This window comes from Nannobrachium achirus (assembly GCF_963921795.1).
Source record: "Nannobrachium achirus genome assembly, contig: SCAFFOLD_498, whole genome shotgun sequence".
In the NCBI taxonomy this organism is placed as follows: domain Eukaryota; kingdom Metazoa; phylum Chordata; class Actinopteri; order Myctophiformes; family Myctophidae; genus Nannobrachium; species Nannobrachium achirus.
This window is the reverse complement of record NW_027664578.1, coordinates 17361-34674: the sequence shown is the minus strand read 5'-3', so window position 1 is coordinate 34674 and position 17314 is coordinate 17361. Positions and strand designations below refer to the sequence as shown.

Sequence of the window (17314 nt, the reverse complement as noted above, 5' to 3'; positions counted from 1 at the left end):
CTGATTCATGCTGTGCCTCTTCTTTCCTTGCCAGCTGATTCAGTTTCTGTTCAGCCAGATGCAGTCCAACACGCCCAGCTCTGTGGGCCTGAAGAGAAAACTGTGAGCATGCACGCACACGCACACACACACGCGCACACTCGCGCACGCACGTACACACAGTAACAAATCAACAATAGTGAGACAAACAGGGTCAGAGAGGAGCAGAGGGAAGGGCTAACTCAGCTGACACACTGAACAAATGCTGTGAATGGAAATGACTGCTGAGTCAGGTTACATACACACAGGAACACACGCACACACCCACGCGCACACACACACACACGCATATTCACAAATGAAGGCACAAACGGGTGCATGACCCCGCTGTTGTCTGTGTGTGAAAAGTGCTGGCTCAGCGTTGTCACTGTGTGTCAGGTGAATCAAGCCCAGTGTGAGAAAAGGCAGCCTTGCATACACTGTGTGGATTTGGGTGGTACAATTAAGAAGACCACTAGGCAGTTAAACATTTTAGAAATGAGATGTATTGAAATGACTGGATTAGACACGGATATGGGGCCCCATTGGCCTAGTGGTTTAAGGCACATACTGTATAATTGCGACCGTAGGTCGCATTTACTACCAAAACCTCCACCGGCTGTCTGTGCGTCAGTCAGTCAGTCAGTCAGTCACACTTTTGCCCTGCTCATATCTCCGCAACCGTTGACCCGATCCATGCCAGATTTTGCACACAGACTCCTTGACTGCCAAAATACAACCTCCAAGGACCCCCGGAGCCCCAGGGACCCCCAGGTCCCTGGGGGACCCCCAGATGTAAAAAATGACCACATGTGCAAAAATGACCAAATGACCACCGCAACGGGGCTGCTCACGGTGAATTCCCGGGGACCACCGACTCCTGGTGCTCCAGAACGGATGCAAAAGTGCTGGCGCCCCCAGTGGAGGACCCCCTGCCACTGCAGCGCACATAAAATGCCGTAACTCGGGCTAGGAGCGTCCGGGAGAGCCGGGGCCGGTACCTATTCGTCCGCCAAGGCAACGCGGACACCCCACCCCTCATTTCTCACATGGCCCTATTCTAGCGCCACCTTCAGGCCGATTTATAAAACACATTTTTGGACACTGCTCCTACAGTTTTTGCCCTAAAATCACGAATATCACTACACAGCATGTCTACACTCATGTCATCAACATGGATCAGGAAGATTTTGGAAAAACAAATGTTTGCCCTATTTGTGGAGATCAGCCACCTACGGTCGCTTATCTCCCGATTAGGGAGTCTTACTGGTGTACTTAGGCTCTAATGCCTGACCACCTTTGCTGAATGTATCTCCCTGTTTCTTCTAGCTCTTCCACTGTACTATCCAATGAAGGCAGAAAATACCCCAAGAATATCTAAAAATAATAATTAGACCCAGATATGTACATAATCGTCACTCTAGCATTCGTTGTTGCATGTGGTTGGATACCAAGGGTAACTATGAATGTTTATCACATACCCATAGTATGCCTTCATTTAATACAAAGGCAATTAACTACTTAAGCCCTATATATACATTGTCATGCGTGAGCAAAATGGTACAGTCGTCCAGATTGGATGTTCCATTGGTAAGGAGAGGGAGCAGGCTGAAAACGCACTCACAGCTGGCCTTGCCATTACGCAGCCTTTCTGTGAAACATCGAAAGTCGCTGTTTTCAGACTCTAGTGTCTCCTCAGAAATGAATTCTCCCAAGCTATCGACAGCAACCGTGTTTGGTGGCCGTGTTTCATCCATGTTTAAGATGGTGAACTCCTTCCCGAGGGAGGATTATGGCAATTAGTGCAAGCTTATCACCTTCCCCGTCCTTTCCTTTTATCATCTCCCAGGGGAATATAGGTCTGCTCCCCATGTTAACATTGTTAAAAAACAAAACATTTTTCAAACCAGATTAGTGGATTAGTGTGTTCAAATATAAAGCATTCCTGCACACTACAGTGATCTAACAGGAGATGGCATTTATATGTACATGTGCCAACACTATACAATACAATATGTTCCTAGTATGCATGATATCAGATCATTTAGTGTCTCAGTGAAGAAATACCAGCAAAACAACAGATTATCTACTGTGGTATACTGACACCATCCATAGATGAATCATAGATTATCCAATACCATACATAATCAATCCTTTTTATTGATTCTTATTCATTCAACTATATACTACAGGCCCCTGATGTTGGACGATGGCTCTCCCAGCCCTCCGGCCTCCAAGTTCAGCCATAGTCACACCATGGAGCCCCTCCACGAGCCCTTCTACATTCAGTCGGTATGGAAACACAGTATTACACTCAAAAAGGAAATGAGCATATCTAACTATAATTTTAATTTAGAATACTTTAGCCTCATTCACCAAAACAGATTCACCCATTATTAGCTAGCTGTTAGATCATAGTGTGAAGTAGTGTGTGTCATGATATTAGGTGACATAAATACAAAGTAAAGAGGATCTTGATAAGGTCACGCCATGCACACAGTAATCAAATGCCTGGATCCCGAGGCTATGCACACTGTTATGCATATTGCATAGGTATGTCAGAGCAAAGGAGCGTGTTGATATTGCAAAATAGCATCTGTTCGACGATCCATTCTTTCGACACAGTGAATGTTAACCTGGTGAAAAGCTAACCTGTCGACGTGGGTGAATGTTAACCTCTATGCCTAAACCTAACCCAAACCCTAACCCTAACCTCAGTAACCGTGACGCGGGTGAGTAGCTAACCTGCCGACACTCATAGTCGAAAGATCGAAGATCACCTGCTGTTGAGCCATTATGGTGTCTGTGGCTGTGCTCAAACGGTGCGTTTCAACAGCGGGCGACGGTCGGCCGTATTTTCCGGAAGTGCGCTATTTGATAATGGGACCCGGCAACTACTGGCGATAGCAGGCGATGAGGCGATGGTGGAAAAGTGGGCGGAGGAACGTCGCCCAAAAACATGAAAATAGTTTGTCTTTTGGACAAAATCGTCGGCGATAGCCAATCAAATTCATGTGTTGCTTTGTTTACCCAATGGAGGACGTTCGGTAATGACGGCAGGAACACCCACATAAGAGATTTTTATCAACTAGTGTCGCCGGCTGTTGCTCGCTGTTATAACATAGGGAAAAGGTTAGGGTTTGATTGATTGATTGAAGAATTGATTAGAAGTTTGCAATAGGAAAAAGTACAGTTTCATAACAGCACAAATCCCTGGTACAAGGTCAACTAAAAAAAGATCCTAGTAAGCTTTACGGCATAAAGGAACCATTTTATGTATCTCATTGAAAGACGGATAGAACAGAGTACTTTGCATGGGGAGGGGGTGGAAACATGGGGGCTTAGTCTATGTACAAGTCTCGAGTAGCAGCCGTCTGACGGTGACTTTTCAGACCAATTTTGAAGGAGGCTAGAGATTTGCACTCCTTTAAGGCCTGCGGAAAGGCGTTCCACATGTTGGTGGTATAGCTGGAGAACAAATTAGAGCCTTTTTTGTGTTGAATCTAGGTTGAACATTATTAGTGGAGCTGCCTCTGGTGTTGTGATAGTGGACATCCTTGACCTTTAGGAAGTAGTTTGTCAGGTACATGGGTATCTTGGAGGTGTTAGGGTTTGAGGTGTTAGGCTGATAGAGTTACCTATCAGTAATAGGGTTACCTATCGGCCACATTAATCATATCGTTGTCAGGCAGAAACCTCTTATCTCCATATGTTTTACTTGTTGTGTTTTTCGTAAATGAATGCCCTACTTGATCAAATACAGCGTCACGTGAAAGTATCGAAAGTAACAGATCCACAAGCTCGAAACGCGTTTTGAGCTTGTAGATCTGCTACTTTAGAATTTGAATCCTGAAAAGTAATGGGTTTTGGACACACAAGGTTTCCACCAGACAGCGAGGATATACTGTAGAGGCTTACATTCAAGCAGCATTGCAGCAAGATGTTGGTAGGACAACAAAACCTGAACCCAAAATCAGCTCATGGTCACTCTTGTTCTGTCGTGGTCTGGTTTGTGCATTTACAAGAGATTGTTTTAATCTGTAGTATTTAAGCTGAGTAGAGTTGTAAAGCGAGAAAAGATCAAAGCTATAGGAGAATGAGACCAATTATAAACAGACATTGCACTGGGTTACAGTTGTTGTGTTTCTTGCATCGACACTAGAGGGAGACATTTTGTGCCAGACAATTTGGACAAGACTCCAATTTTAGGTATGATCTTGAGCCAAATACACACAACAATGTTACAACAACATGTATTCTTTACTGTAGCACTGGGCTTTTCTGATTAAAATGCTAATTTACGTCCTATTATGCTCTAGAATAGAGACTTGTAAATGTCAGCCTGGTAGTCAAACAGCACATCAAGACAGTAGCATAAAGTCTTCTCCCTTCCAGTCAACTATCTCTCTCTTCTTGCTCTTCAGCCATCCAATGAAACTGCCTCTTGCTCAAATGGTGGGCTGACTGGGGGACCAATCATTTCAGATGTCACTGACATGTCCCAGCCAAGTATGTCTATCCAGATGCAACCTGAGGAGACTAGGTGAGCACAGTATGAGAACGATCACAATATCACATTATCTCCACCTCAAATGAAGAGACACAATTTCTATAATAAATACATATACAATGTAATCATCCTAGACAAGTAAAATAGCATAGCAAATGGGTACTGTAAATGGAACCTTTTACAGCTCAACTGAAGAGTTTCTTTCATTTAGCTATGAATAAAATATTTTATCCATTGCACACAAATCTAGCCAATACTGTGCCATGCAGTTGTCAGTGATAATCCCTGGATGCATGGTACACAACAATAGTTCTGTTGCACTACTGCACTGCAGTGACCACAGCAGGCTTTCTTAATTTCTTTCTAAAATGGTGTTTTTACGGTAAAACTCTATTTCAGCTGACATACAGTAAATTGGTTGTCAAACCCTTTTCTTTGAAAATGTGTTCTTTCCAAACTATTCTCGTCATGACCACAAAAAAGCAGAATCATTAAATGTATAGAGGCTTCTTTTACATGTAGGCACTTGACCCAAGCTTAGCCTCTGAGGACTATGAAAAGCCCCTTTGGCCCTAAGATTACCTCTGAGACCCTAGGACAGCCCCTTAGGCCCCTTGATAGCCTCTTTGGCTCAAAGACAGGTTCTAGGACAGTCTCTGAGGCGTACATAACTCAAACAGCGCTGAATCAGCTTCACAACTTTTGGCTCACTCGTTTAGCTTGCTCGGAGTATGGGGTCGGGACTCGGGAGTCCAACGACTAACAAGGCACGCCACCAAGCCAGGTCTTGGAACAGGGTTTTGGGCTGTATTAGAATGTTCCTTTTCTTCTGGGGGCTGTGTCCTTCCTTGTTTTCTCGTTCTTGCATTCAGCCAATCGAACACAGGCAGGGTGGGTCTTGGTAGAATCCCGTTGTCGAACAATATCACGTGCCCAGAGGCCCTAGGCCTTGGGCATTCTCTAAGGCCCCAGGATAGCCTCTTGGGCCCTAGAGGACAGCTTCTGACCGTCTTTGACCTAAGGCCAACCTTTGAGTAACACTGATGAATATGGTTTGTATCCATAGAGATAAGTGCACGATGCTGATCAAGGAGGAGCCAGTGAGTCCAGGAGTAAGAGGTGGAGGGAGAGCAGGAGGAGGAGGAGCAGGAGCAGAGGCCGTAGCACTGACTTCCTCCTGCGATGTGTGCTCTTCAGAACCCCCTGTCCTCCCGGTGGCAATGGTACAATCTGTTCTGGAGGGAAGGGGCTCAGTGGCTTCCCTGGGGGAGAGGCGGCCGAGCAAGAGAGCTGCTCTGGACAGGTAGCTATAAAACTAACATGTGTATAATAGATGGCCGCAGCCACACTGTCACATGCGTGCATTGGTGTGCTTTGTGCAGACTGTGCATGTACACACGTGCACACACACACACACACACACACACACACACACACACACACACACACACACGCACGCACGCACGTCTGTGGACATACAGCACAGTACAACATGTCCAAGTGTTTGTTCATGCACATGTCTGTTCGAATATTGGATTTGTTTATATATACAATATATTTGAGAAATAGGAAAATGCTGCCAGCACCAAGGTTATGTCTTCAATAGGTACTCAATTCATTTAAGTTCATTAAGTTCAGGGTGGCAGCAGGACACAGACGCTCTTCGTGAGTACCTTGAATGATGTCCTTGAAGGACATAGCGTGAGTGCTGGCAGCATTTTCTGTTATGGAACTTTTTTGGAGCTGTGCACCCTGCAAGTTGTACCGTTCATTCATGACTGAAGTTGTGTTTTTCTAGTTTGTATAATGTCAAGTTATTATTTGGGATATATTTATTACTTTCTGCCCAAAATGGCTTAGCCACCAGAGGGAAACTGTGTTCAACTCAATAAAAACAACTTCTTACTTTTTTTTGATTTTTACTTTAGGCAAAGTTGAAATGAGTTGCCTACACACTCTTAAGCCCTTTGCACACAGGCGCGTTTAACCGCACGGATAAAACGGACAATATAATTTTTTGAAAAGAAAACAATGAGTGGCTGCCGCCGTGCGTTTTTTTCTCGATCGAACCCAGTTCGATTCGTGCGTCTTGTCGCATGCGGTAAAAAACTCATCACTCCTTTTATGACTCCTTTTTGGATCCGCAGCGCCGATTCCGCACAGCCTTGCACACCAAATCCAATGCGTTTTATTCATGCCGCAAACGAAAAAAACGCAACTGTCCTGTGTGCAAAGGGCTTTACTTGAGCGTGTGTGTGTGTGTGTGTGTGTGTGTGTGTGTGTGTGTGTGTGTGTGTGTGTGTGTGTGTGTGTGTGTGTGTGTGTGTGTGTGTGTGTGCGCGTGTGTGCATGAAGGACGGAGGTTTGTGATCCAGCAGAGAATGTAGACATGAGCCTAGAGGACCTGCAGCAGCTGCTACTGAGGAGCCATCAACAGACCACTGTGGAAGCTGGAGCTGCTGCTATGGATGTCAGTACACACACTATGCACACGCGCGCGCACGCACACACACACACACACACACACACACACACACACACACACACACACACACACACACACACACACACACACACACACACACAAGCACGTGCACATGCACAAGCACACACACACAGTTTTGTTTATATCATTCTTCTCTCTGTTTCTTTCTTTCTTTCTTTCCTTCTTTCTTTCTTTCTTTCTTTGTAGCCCTTCAATTTAAGCCTGCCTTTGACCGAATGGAACTTTACTGAGATGGAGTCCAACCTTAAATCAGTGAGTCCTAATGCATAATTTATGCTCCATCATATGACCGCGTGGTGCGCTGAAAATAGTGTTGCATTGCGTGAACTTGAAGATTGGCTATTGTGGCGCACAAAACCTTTCAAAATGTAAGGAACAATATATGGTCTACTTTAGTATGGTCTAGGGCCAACACAAACCTGTCTACTAAACCTTAAAGTAAGAACCCATAAACTTACAGGTCCATTTTGACACAAATTTTAAGTCCTAAGGATGCTGAATGATTCAAATAACAGCATACTGTATTTGTAAACCAACACTTAATTGCACTACCGTGATATAACACATGATAATAATATTAATGACCAAGGATCATACTGACAAAACATGAACAGCTATAACCAACACCGGATCAAAGAAGTTGGTTAATACAGTAGATTAAGAAAACCAGATGAGATAACCAGGACAAATGTGGATATTTCCCCAGATATAGATATGACGTCTGACATCATAGATGTCTTATGTTATAGACCACATGAGATTCACACAATATGTCCATATATGGCCATTCCAAGCTATGGGCTTAATATTGATGACACCAGGAATCTCCATATATGGGTATACAAGGGACAAGGACGGAATTCATTTGCAAGTGTGACTCGTGTTGCGGCAGCCACACTGGATATACTGAGTACTGACACAATATGTATATTGGCATTCCCAGATATGGGCTTAATATTGATGACATAAGGATCTCCATATATGGGCATAAAAGGGATTCTGTTAAGGCGTCCACCGGCCTACTGGTCCAGGCGCATACCACATATAGGCATTGCCAGATAGGCATTGAGCCTGGCGGCGTTGCCGGTTCGATTCCTGATCCGGACGACCTTTGCCGCATGTCACTCCCCATCTCTCCCGCATTTCCGGTCAGTCTACTGTCCCTTCCAATAAAGGCATAAAAGCCCCCAAAACTGCCGGGTTTCACAATAAACTGTGACCTACGGTCGCAATCAGCCAAGTGGTCAGCAGGTTTCTAAGTTTACATTTAGGAGAATGAATTGGTAAATGTTATCCTCTGAAGTACAGCAACCGAATGATATTTGTCCCTCTATAGTACATGTTTCAGAACCAGGACGCAGAGGCCTACCCAACTGCTGGTTGTGAAGAGCAATAATTGACCAATCACATGCCTTGACGCTGGTAAGTAAAACATAATGATTTCAGATTAGGTATTGGCGTGGCAGTACTGTAGCTGAAGAGGTGGACATATAGTTGGACTAACAGTTACTTGGCTGAATAATCATATCAATATGGACAGAGGGCACTACTCTGGGTTGACCACACATCTACATCTTGTGGTTGTGAGGAATTCTGTGTTCCCAAACGACATGTTCTTTGCTACTGAGCCCTGCCTGTTTCTGTGCATCCACAGGTGGATATACTGTAAGCCTGGAGAATGGCCATCATCTTCCTTGTCTTCTTATCCTCAGGCTACAGAAGATACCACTGCCCCTCAGAGACTCAATAGTGTTGATTCCACGATTCTGGCATATTGTGCAATACCTAGACGAGACAGCAATTAAAGGCCAATCAAATCTTCTTATTTTGGAAATTGACCTCAACATCTCAAGTCCTGTATTTCTTGGTCACTGACTGTGTGGACCAATCATCAAATAGCTCTGTGGGCGTGGCCACCGTCTGAGGACAGAGGGTGGACAGACTGGGCCAGACACTGCTTTGGAAACATCTTCCTGGCTCCTATGTTTCGGAGACGCTTTGGAATTATTATGTCTTCCACCACTGACGTTGAGCGTTTCAGTGGGGAGACAACCTGATAGGCCAATCGGCTGGATACCTCGACCAATGGGAAGGCCTTCTTCCCAGCGATGGGAAGAACTTCATACCCAGGGCCAACTGGAGTGACCTGTGATACTTAGAAGCAGACCAATCATCCAATCTGATGACTGCACTCACCAAAAGTGGGGTTTGTGATATGAAAAGCACTATAATTACCAGATTCCATTAGTCTTGACCATTACGCCAGCTGGAGACTGCAAAAGCTGCGCCCCTGGCTCCAGTTTGTAAGCACTTTAGTCTTTGTGTGAGCGAGCCTTTGCTTGTAGAGCTGAATTTTTCTTCCTATAAATAACCTGGTGTTCTTGTATACAGAATATATAGGCCTATATATAAATATATAGGCCTATATATATATATAAAATACATACATACTGTACGTTAAAGTATTACAGAACATGTTACGTGCCCAATTTCGAGTCTGTTTAAAGACAGACCATGGGCATCTCATATACTACCACACCAGACTCTAGCATTACAAAAATCGATGCCCTTGAAAAAATTATGGAGGAGAAAAAATATATATAAGAAAAAAAGGGTGTTCTTTTGTAAGGAGCAAAAATATGTTTTCAAGACACAGCAAACTCCACTGAGATGCCTTTTGTTCTTGGCTTACCATGGTAAAGATAGTGATTAAAATAGCACCAATTCTCAAATGTATCTTTGCACAGGTTTTCCATATAGACATAGTGTTACTTCTCTTCTGTCCATTTTAATGTGAGGGGTCAAATAAATAAGAATATGGATTTCTCATTTGACAGAAATGTGAGGACACCATACATTTGCTTTTTTGCACAATTTGTATCACTAATTTCCTTATTTATGGCAACAGACGATACTGTATATTCTCCCTTTGCAAGTGACCAGCATTTTATCACTGCATTGCCAAAGTGAAATTGCATGTATGCTGTTGTCTATGAGAGCCACTGATCTGTATAACTGGGGTTGTTTAACCTTAAATGTGTTCCCACGGTCATTTTAACATGTTACTACACTTATCAGGTGGGGGCTCCCAACAGAAATCAGCCCACAACCCATTTTATAAGAACTGGATGTACAGTACCGTATGTGTATAACGACTGTGAGTTGGTTGACTCATATCGTCACTGTCGGGCAGAAACCTTGTATCTCCAAGTTTCGAATGTTGTGTATGTTTTTTTGTAAGTAAAGCCCTGCTTCATCATACAAGACCGTCTCACAAAACTAGTGAAAACAGCAGATCTGCAAGCACACAGCACATCTACAAGCACACAACGCCTCACGTTGTGTGCTTTGTAGATCGGCTGTTTTCACTAGTTTAAATCATTTTTAAAACATAAATACAAAACGAACGGTTTTGGACATACAAGGTTTCCACCCGAAAACAACAATATGCATAGAGATCTGCCAATGAGTCAGGAGAGATGTGTGGTGAAAGCCATTTGTATTCACACTCCATACAGGCCCTGCAGATACTGTACTTAACTCTTATTTTAGGTGCTGCGTCCAAAATATTGATATGAATCATTTAGCAGCATCTGGCCACTTAGCTACCAAAGACTTGTCCTTGAACGGTTTGCAGTGAAGAGGGTTTTCAATGCGTATAGTACTGTACATTCCCATTAAACAGAATGTGCACATGCATTTTGATAAATCATGCTTAATTACAATATAATATTTATATTATAAGTATTTGTGTAATTCTAATCATCATGCATCAACTAAAACACTGTTCTTTAACCATTTAAACCCTATACTGTATACTTACTGGGGTCTGCCAGGTGTCTACACTTGGTCTGGCCCTTTTCCCCTATATCTCTTCTGTGAAAATCTACAGTACAAGCTCACAATGTGGTGCGTCATTCCATTGTGAGCTTGTAGATCTTCTATTTTCGCTGAATGTTCACCCGGGAATAGGGATGTCGGATCGGGAGATCATAAATCGGAGAGATCGCGGACGATTTTAAAAGATCGGAATCTGGAGAAAAAGACCGGGAAAAACCTTGTCTTTATATATTTAAAAAATATATAAGCTGATGAGCTTTTTAATTTGTTTTGATACAATGCTGCACTAAGTGAAAAAAGAAGCTTGGATAGAATGAATACTGTTATTTAAATTAAAAAAACAACCTTAACAGACAACATAAAAGCATCTTTTCTTTTCGTTTTCCTTAATGCATTGCCGAAAGATCGGAGCGGGAAGGATCGGGATCGAATCGGGAGCAAAAATATGTGATCGGGATTGGGATCGGGAGCAAAAAAAACATGATCGAGACATCCCTACCCGGGAATATGGACAGTAGGGTCCATGTGGATAAAATACCACTAGGTCCACTAGAGCAGTGGTTTTCATCCTTTTTCATATCAAGTTCCATTGTTTATAACGGCATTTGAGCTACGGAACAAAATGAACTCTCCATCATTTAGCTGGGGACCACCTGGAATCCCCTCAAGGACCACTGGTTGTCCCCGGACCACTGGTTGAAAACCACTGCACTAGTCACATCTGGAGTGGCAGTAAATCTAGAGATTTACTGCCACTCCAGATGTAACGGTCTGAAGACCAACCTGCACACATACAGATTCAGGACTCCTTCCTTGCTACTTACTGAAACTCATGTATGTAATTGGATTGATTTAATTTAACAAGAGTCCATCTTCCCAAGTATATATGATCTGCTACTGTTTATTTTAATCAACTACAACATATTACAGCTTCCATCAGTTTTCTACAGTCCTGATACGTACAGCCTACACACCTACACAGTAAACTCCTCACTGTTAATTTATCCATTTGTAACTCTGAGAGTGTGTATAAATGTAACCAAATGGACCCATCCACTTGGTTACATTTGTACACTCTCTGTGTTAATTGAACACAGAGGATGTTATTACATTGTTCACCTGTTACACCTTGACTAACTCTGATTACAGGCCCATGGTTCATAGATGAACTTGGACAGTTTTCTGGGGAACCTTTGTCCCAGTGCTGAAGATACTCTGCCGTGCAATACTATTTGGAAATTGAGAGAACTCACAAAGTTGCAATACGTAAAGATGACCATAGGAATGTATATGGGACAGTAACAGTGTGTGGTTGTATAGCCAGGGGTGTCGCACCAAATTCTGGGCCCTGGGTACAAGGATTCACTGCAGGCCCCCCATGAATGTTCTTCATAGGTGAGGGGGTTTAACCCATTTAGACCGGGAACACACTATTACGCATTATGTTGTGCTCTAACTATTGAAAAACACAGATATACAAGCTCACAGCGCGGCACAGAGTGCCACGCTGCGAGCTTGTAGATCTGCTATTTTTGAAAAATTGTGAACGTTTGTGTAAGTCTTTGAATATTTCAAATCCTTCTAAGGTTTTTTGAAAAAAAAAACCTTTCCCATCTCAAAATATTTACCACTAGTTCCAGGGACCCCCCAGAAGCAAAATTTGAGTAGCAAATGTTCGCTTAAAGAATACATTATATTCAAAGATTTGCACACATTATTGTGACTTTAAAAAAATAGCAGAGTGAGTGCTGCGCTGTGAGCTTGTATATCTGCTATTTTTCAATAGCTAAAGTATAAAATAATTAAGGCCCCTCCACCTTGGGCCCCTAGTAACTCAGTCTCACTTTCCCCCCCCTTGTGACGCCCCTGTGTGGTTGTGTAGATGAGTCCACGGTCAGGTTATGACGCCTGTGCTGCCAAAATGGCAAGATTATAGTCCTGTAAAACTTTCTAAATTCATGTACTGCTGATATCTGTTGCATGATGACATATGACAATGCAACCCACAGGTAAATAGTGTAATTAATGTTTTATCACAAGTTGTGGTCATTATCATAATTATTTTTATTATGATGTATTTAGAGGAAATCCTATTTGGATTTGAAGTCCAGCCAACATGATATTGTATTTTATACACATTACACAAAATATGTGGCACTCTGTATATGATGAATTTCCTTTAATTGCAAATGCAGCATGCCACTTACATTTTTTAAGGATTAGCAATTTTACTAGCAGACCTTCCTCTGTGTGTGTGTATGCTTGACAGACAGACAAACAAATGGACTGTGGTGTACCACACATGAATTGCACTAAAAATACTCATTGTATGATATTTGACAGTATCCAGTACATTTTAGACATAGCATGTATTCTTGTTCTTCTTTACTTTCATAATATGAGTGTTGAAGGGGTTTTCCCCCATGGAGTGATACACATAGCCTAAACACACACGCACACACACATGCGCGTGCACAGTGCACACACATACACACACACTGTTGTGTTCTCAATTTATTGTTGTTTTTATTTTATTAATTTGCACTGGGAATGATTGGATGTGTGTTCAAATGACATTACGCTTGTCAGGATTGCGGATTTATAATGGAAGTATTTTTGTGTGTTGAATCCATAGTTCTCTGCTGTAACAACATTTAACCCTCAAAGGCATCTCAGCATACAGAGACATAACATTAGAACATGTAGAATAAGAATTATTATTATTTTAAACACTTTTAGCCCTATTTTATACCTAGGCTGTTTGAAAATAGCCAATCTACAAGCTCGTCGCATCGCTTGTAGATCTGCTATACTTTTACTTTTGGTGCTTTAAGTACGGTACTTTTACTCAAGTACAGTTTGAATTCTGGACTTTAACTTGTAACAGAGTATTTCTGTATTGCAGTATTGATACTTTTACTTAAGTCAAAATTTGTAGTACTTTTTCCACCACTGGTTCTCAACCTTTTCAGGCCGCGACCCCTCAAAATAATCATATTTGAACCGGGGTCTCCCCAAAATACTGTAATCATATTTGAACTGGGGACCTTCCACCCTGACAAGCGCTTGGAATTGTAGGAGTTGAGGCATTACATTTTGTTTGACTTGGTTCAACAGATAACTATTGTGAAAATAGCTGATCTACAAGCTATTTTCACACTTTTTGACAATTTGACCAATGTTTGACCAGTTTTTATAGTATAGTTTGTTGATTACTTTTGATGCAGTAATGGTCTTTTTTCTTTCCTTTCTTTCTTTTTTTTAGGTATTAAAAGGGTCTTAAAAGTCCTTAAATTGTCACTATCCCCCCCCCAAAAAAATAAATAAATAATAATAATAATAATCATGGGGGGACCCACAGGTTGAGAACCACTGGTATATGTATACCACAGTAAAAAAAAAAATTCAATACATCAGCAAAACCTACACAATACCAGATATGCACACATAACCACTTAAGCCCTATACTTTCTTGTACAACAAATAGCGTTTTCTTTCTTTCTTTTTTTTTTTTTTTTTTTTTTTTTTTTTACTATTTTCACCTATATAATAACATGCCCAAAATAGGGATGCCAGGTTGAAAGTGGATGGCACAACCAAAGCCCAAGAATCTGCCAAAGAAAGTGTCAGTAGAGCAGGTTTAGCAGTCCGTCTCTCTTCTGGTTTGAATGACTGGACAAAGATGTAAGCCATTTACCATGAGAGGGTCGTGGGTTGTTGGCTGATTTACCACTGTTTCAGGGTTGTGGCACGAGGCAAAGCTGAGTGCCAAACAACCCTGAAACAGTGGTAAATCAGCCAACAACCCACGACCCTCGAATGGTAAATTGCTTTTCTACCACTTCTACCATATAAATGAAAGAAAACACAGTTGTAACTTGCAAGGTTATTTAGTTACAATCATTAATTGTTTCTGTGGGCGGGGTCCATGAGCCAACTCAAAGTTGTTGACTGATAATTTACCACTGTTTTAAGCCAATCAGAATCCAGTATCTGAACATGTGACCACAAAAAGTGGTAGGAACTGCTCTTACTGCTGCTGAGATGCTTTTGGGAAAGTTTCTGAAAATGTGAATTGTTTTTAATGGCTTTTTGCAATGACTATGTATTGTTACAGAGAGTCACAATGAAACTGAACATGTATGCCATGGATGTATGAAATGACAATATTAAAGTTGTTAAAAATGCAATAAAAGTAAAATAAATCAGAGACTGTGATACGCAGTTGGTTTCTGTGCATGTTTAAAAACCTATGTTTCTTTGTCAGCAATCTGGCTTAGCCATCGTCAAAGAAAAGGTCCTTTTCACTTAAATGGAGCTCAGTTAGTCTGTTCTTGAGAGACTGCTATGTCAGTGGTTCTCAAACCTTTTCATGTGAAAGACCCCTGTAAAAAAATATTCATATCTCAAAATATTATAGTTCCAGGGACCCCCCCAGAAGCAAAATTTGAGTTACAAATGTTCGCTTTGAAAATACATATCAAAGATTTGCACACATTTTCACGACTTTTTCAAAAATAGCAGATCTACAAGCTCGCAGCGCGGCACTCGGTGCCGCGCTGTGAGCTTGTATATCTGCTATTTTTCACTGGTTAAAACATTCAATAATTCTAGGCCTTAATGCAGAGCCCTCAGTTGCACTCTGAACAAGTATGTGGGTGCGGAATGAGATTAAGCTCAAGTTTTCTTTCAAGCAATATTGGTTATGGCAGTCAAAAGAAAAATATATGAGAAAAGTCTCGTCCTCCTTAATCAATTTTGCCATCACTCCTCCATGTAGTAATGTCACAATGCTTCCTCAGAAATGATTAAATAATTATTTCGTCATTTCTGAGGAAGCATTGTGAGTTGTGTGTTAAGGCTATGGATCCGTTATGACACCAGGCTGGTGTCATAACAGATCCATAGCCTTAACACACAGTATTACCAACATATTCCAAACATCCTTTACAGCATGCGCACACGTACGTGTGCCACACACACACACACACACACACACACACACACACACACACACACACACACACACACACACACACACACACACACACACACTCATGTCATTAAGCGTTGTAGATCCCTGTTTGTACTAAATTGTTTGGGTTTGTTTGGGTTTTGTGTAGCTGTTCAGTGTCATATGGTTGTGTTTAAGCCCTTGTACAGTATGTTGTTAACAGACTTGGTGAAACCTTCCCTATATTACCTCTTATTTTAGCATCCCAAAAGGCTGAGGTGCTGTGTTGATTAACACTTTCAACAGCACCTTTCCTGACACCCGTGACTTTTAAATAGGAAAACAACGCCTTGTGTCAAGGCTAAATGAGGATATAAGATCCACTTTCAATCTGCAGTCGTTATTGGGAATGTCATTAGGCCTACAGATGAAAACTTTCCAAAAGAATGTCGGCTGCGAGAGTTAGTACTTGTATGTGCACTTGGACAGGTGCACAGGCAAACAACATAGGCCTACACAAATTCAGAAGGAAGTTGGACTGCCTCAAACATCATTGCCTCTCCTCTAAACTCTCGTTGGATTCTCTCCTTCTACAGTCGTTTCCTTGTATTATTGAAACTGCATCTCTATCCTCTCCTATTACTGCTGTGATGCAGGCTCTATTCCATTTGTGAGCCCTTACAATTAGATTTCAGTCCTTTTAACCAGCCATCAGCCTGAGAGTGTTAGCCATGTAGTCACTGTCTAAGAATGTCTAATAGCAACATTAGACAACATCCATCTTTACTGGGGTTGTTGGCACCATGTTCTCGACCACTTAAAGGACAACTTTGTTTTTTTTACAACAAGGGTTCATATTTTAGATTGTAATTATAGAGAAAATAAAAGATGCAGAGTGTTGAAATGTTTTCATTTACTGCTTTCTATTGTTTTAGCAATTTTAGTATTTTGATTTTCAGTGGGTGGGGGCATGCGTACAAGTGGCTAAATATGTCTTTTTAGACACAATAAAGTACCATGCATAGTAGTACATAAGGACCGCAGGAATACACAAGAAACGGAGGGGGAGAGTGATTTAAGCCTTTTTTTAAGTCTTTATTACTATTTACACCAGCCCCCATAAGTCACATCTGCCCATGAAAGATTGCGGGGCATTTTGGGAATGGGCTTATTGTGTCTCAAAAGATACTTATTTAGCCACTTGCAGGGGCGGCACCAGGGAGGGGCGTTAGCTCCCCCTGGTGAACACCCCCCCCCCCCCACGCACCCAATTGTGATGAAAAATATTTAAGGAACAAACAAATAAATTAAATATACTGTATATGAATATGTGAAAGACAATTGACTGACTTCTATGTAAACCATACTATAAAACTGTACTTTTTATGCTGGAAAGCATCTTTAGCCTCACAAAAACCCTATTCGATCACCTGTTTTACTCTAAGCGAGAGAATCTCTGTTTTGTCATATTAGTATTATTCATTTT

The 17314-nt window shown here is 41.8% G+C and overlaps 1 protein-coding gene across 1 annotated transcript; it reads left to right on the top strand.

Annotated features, from left to right (window-relative positions):
• Nucleotides 1-7: 7 nt before the first annotated feature.
• LOC308280919 (heat shock factor protein 4-like) lies at nucleotides 8-14513 on the top strand (the record flags this gene model as incomplete). Its single annotated transcript, XM_080755221.1, has 8 exons — nucleotides 8-102; nucleotides 2211-2310; nucleotides 4443-4561; nucleotides 5595-5831; nucleotides 6884-6998; nucleotides 7221-7286; nucleotides 8371-8456; nucleotides 8689-14513. The coding sequence occupies 7 exons, from the start codon at nucleotides 8-10 to the stop codon at nucleotides 8428-8430; spliced, it is 792 nt and encodes a 263-aa protein (XP_080611347.1). The 3' UTR covers nucleotides 8431-8456; nucleotides 8689-14513.
• Between the last annotated feature and the right edge of the window lie 2801 nt (nucleotides 14514-17314).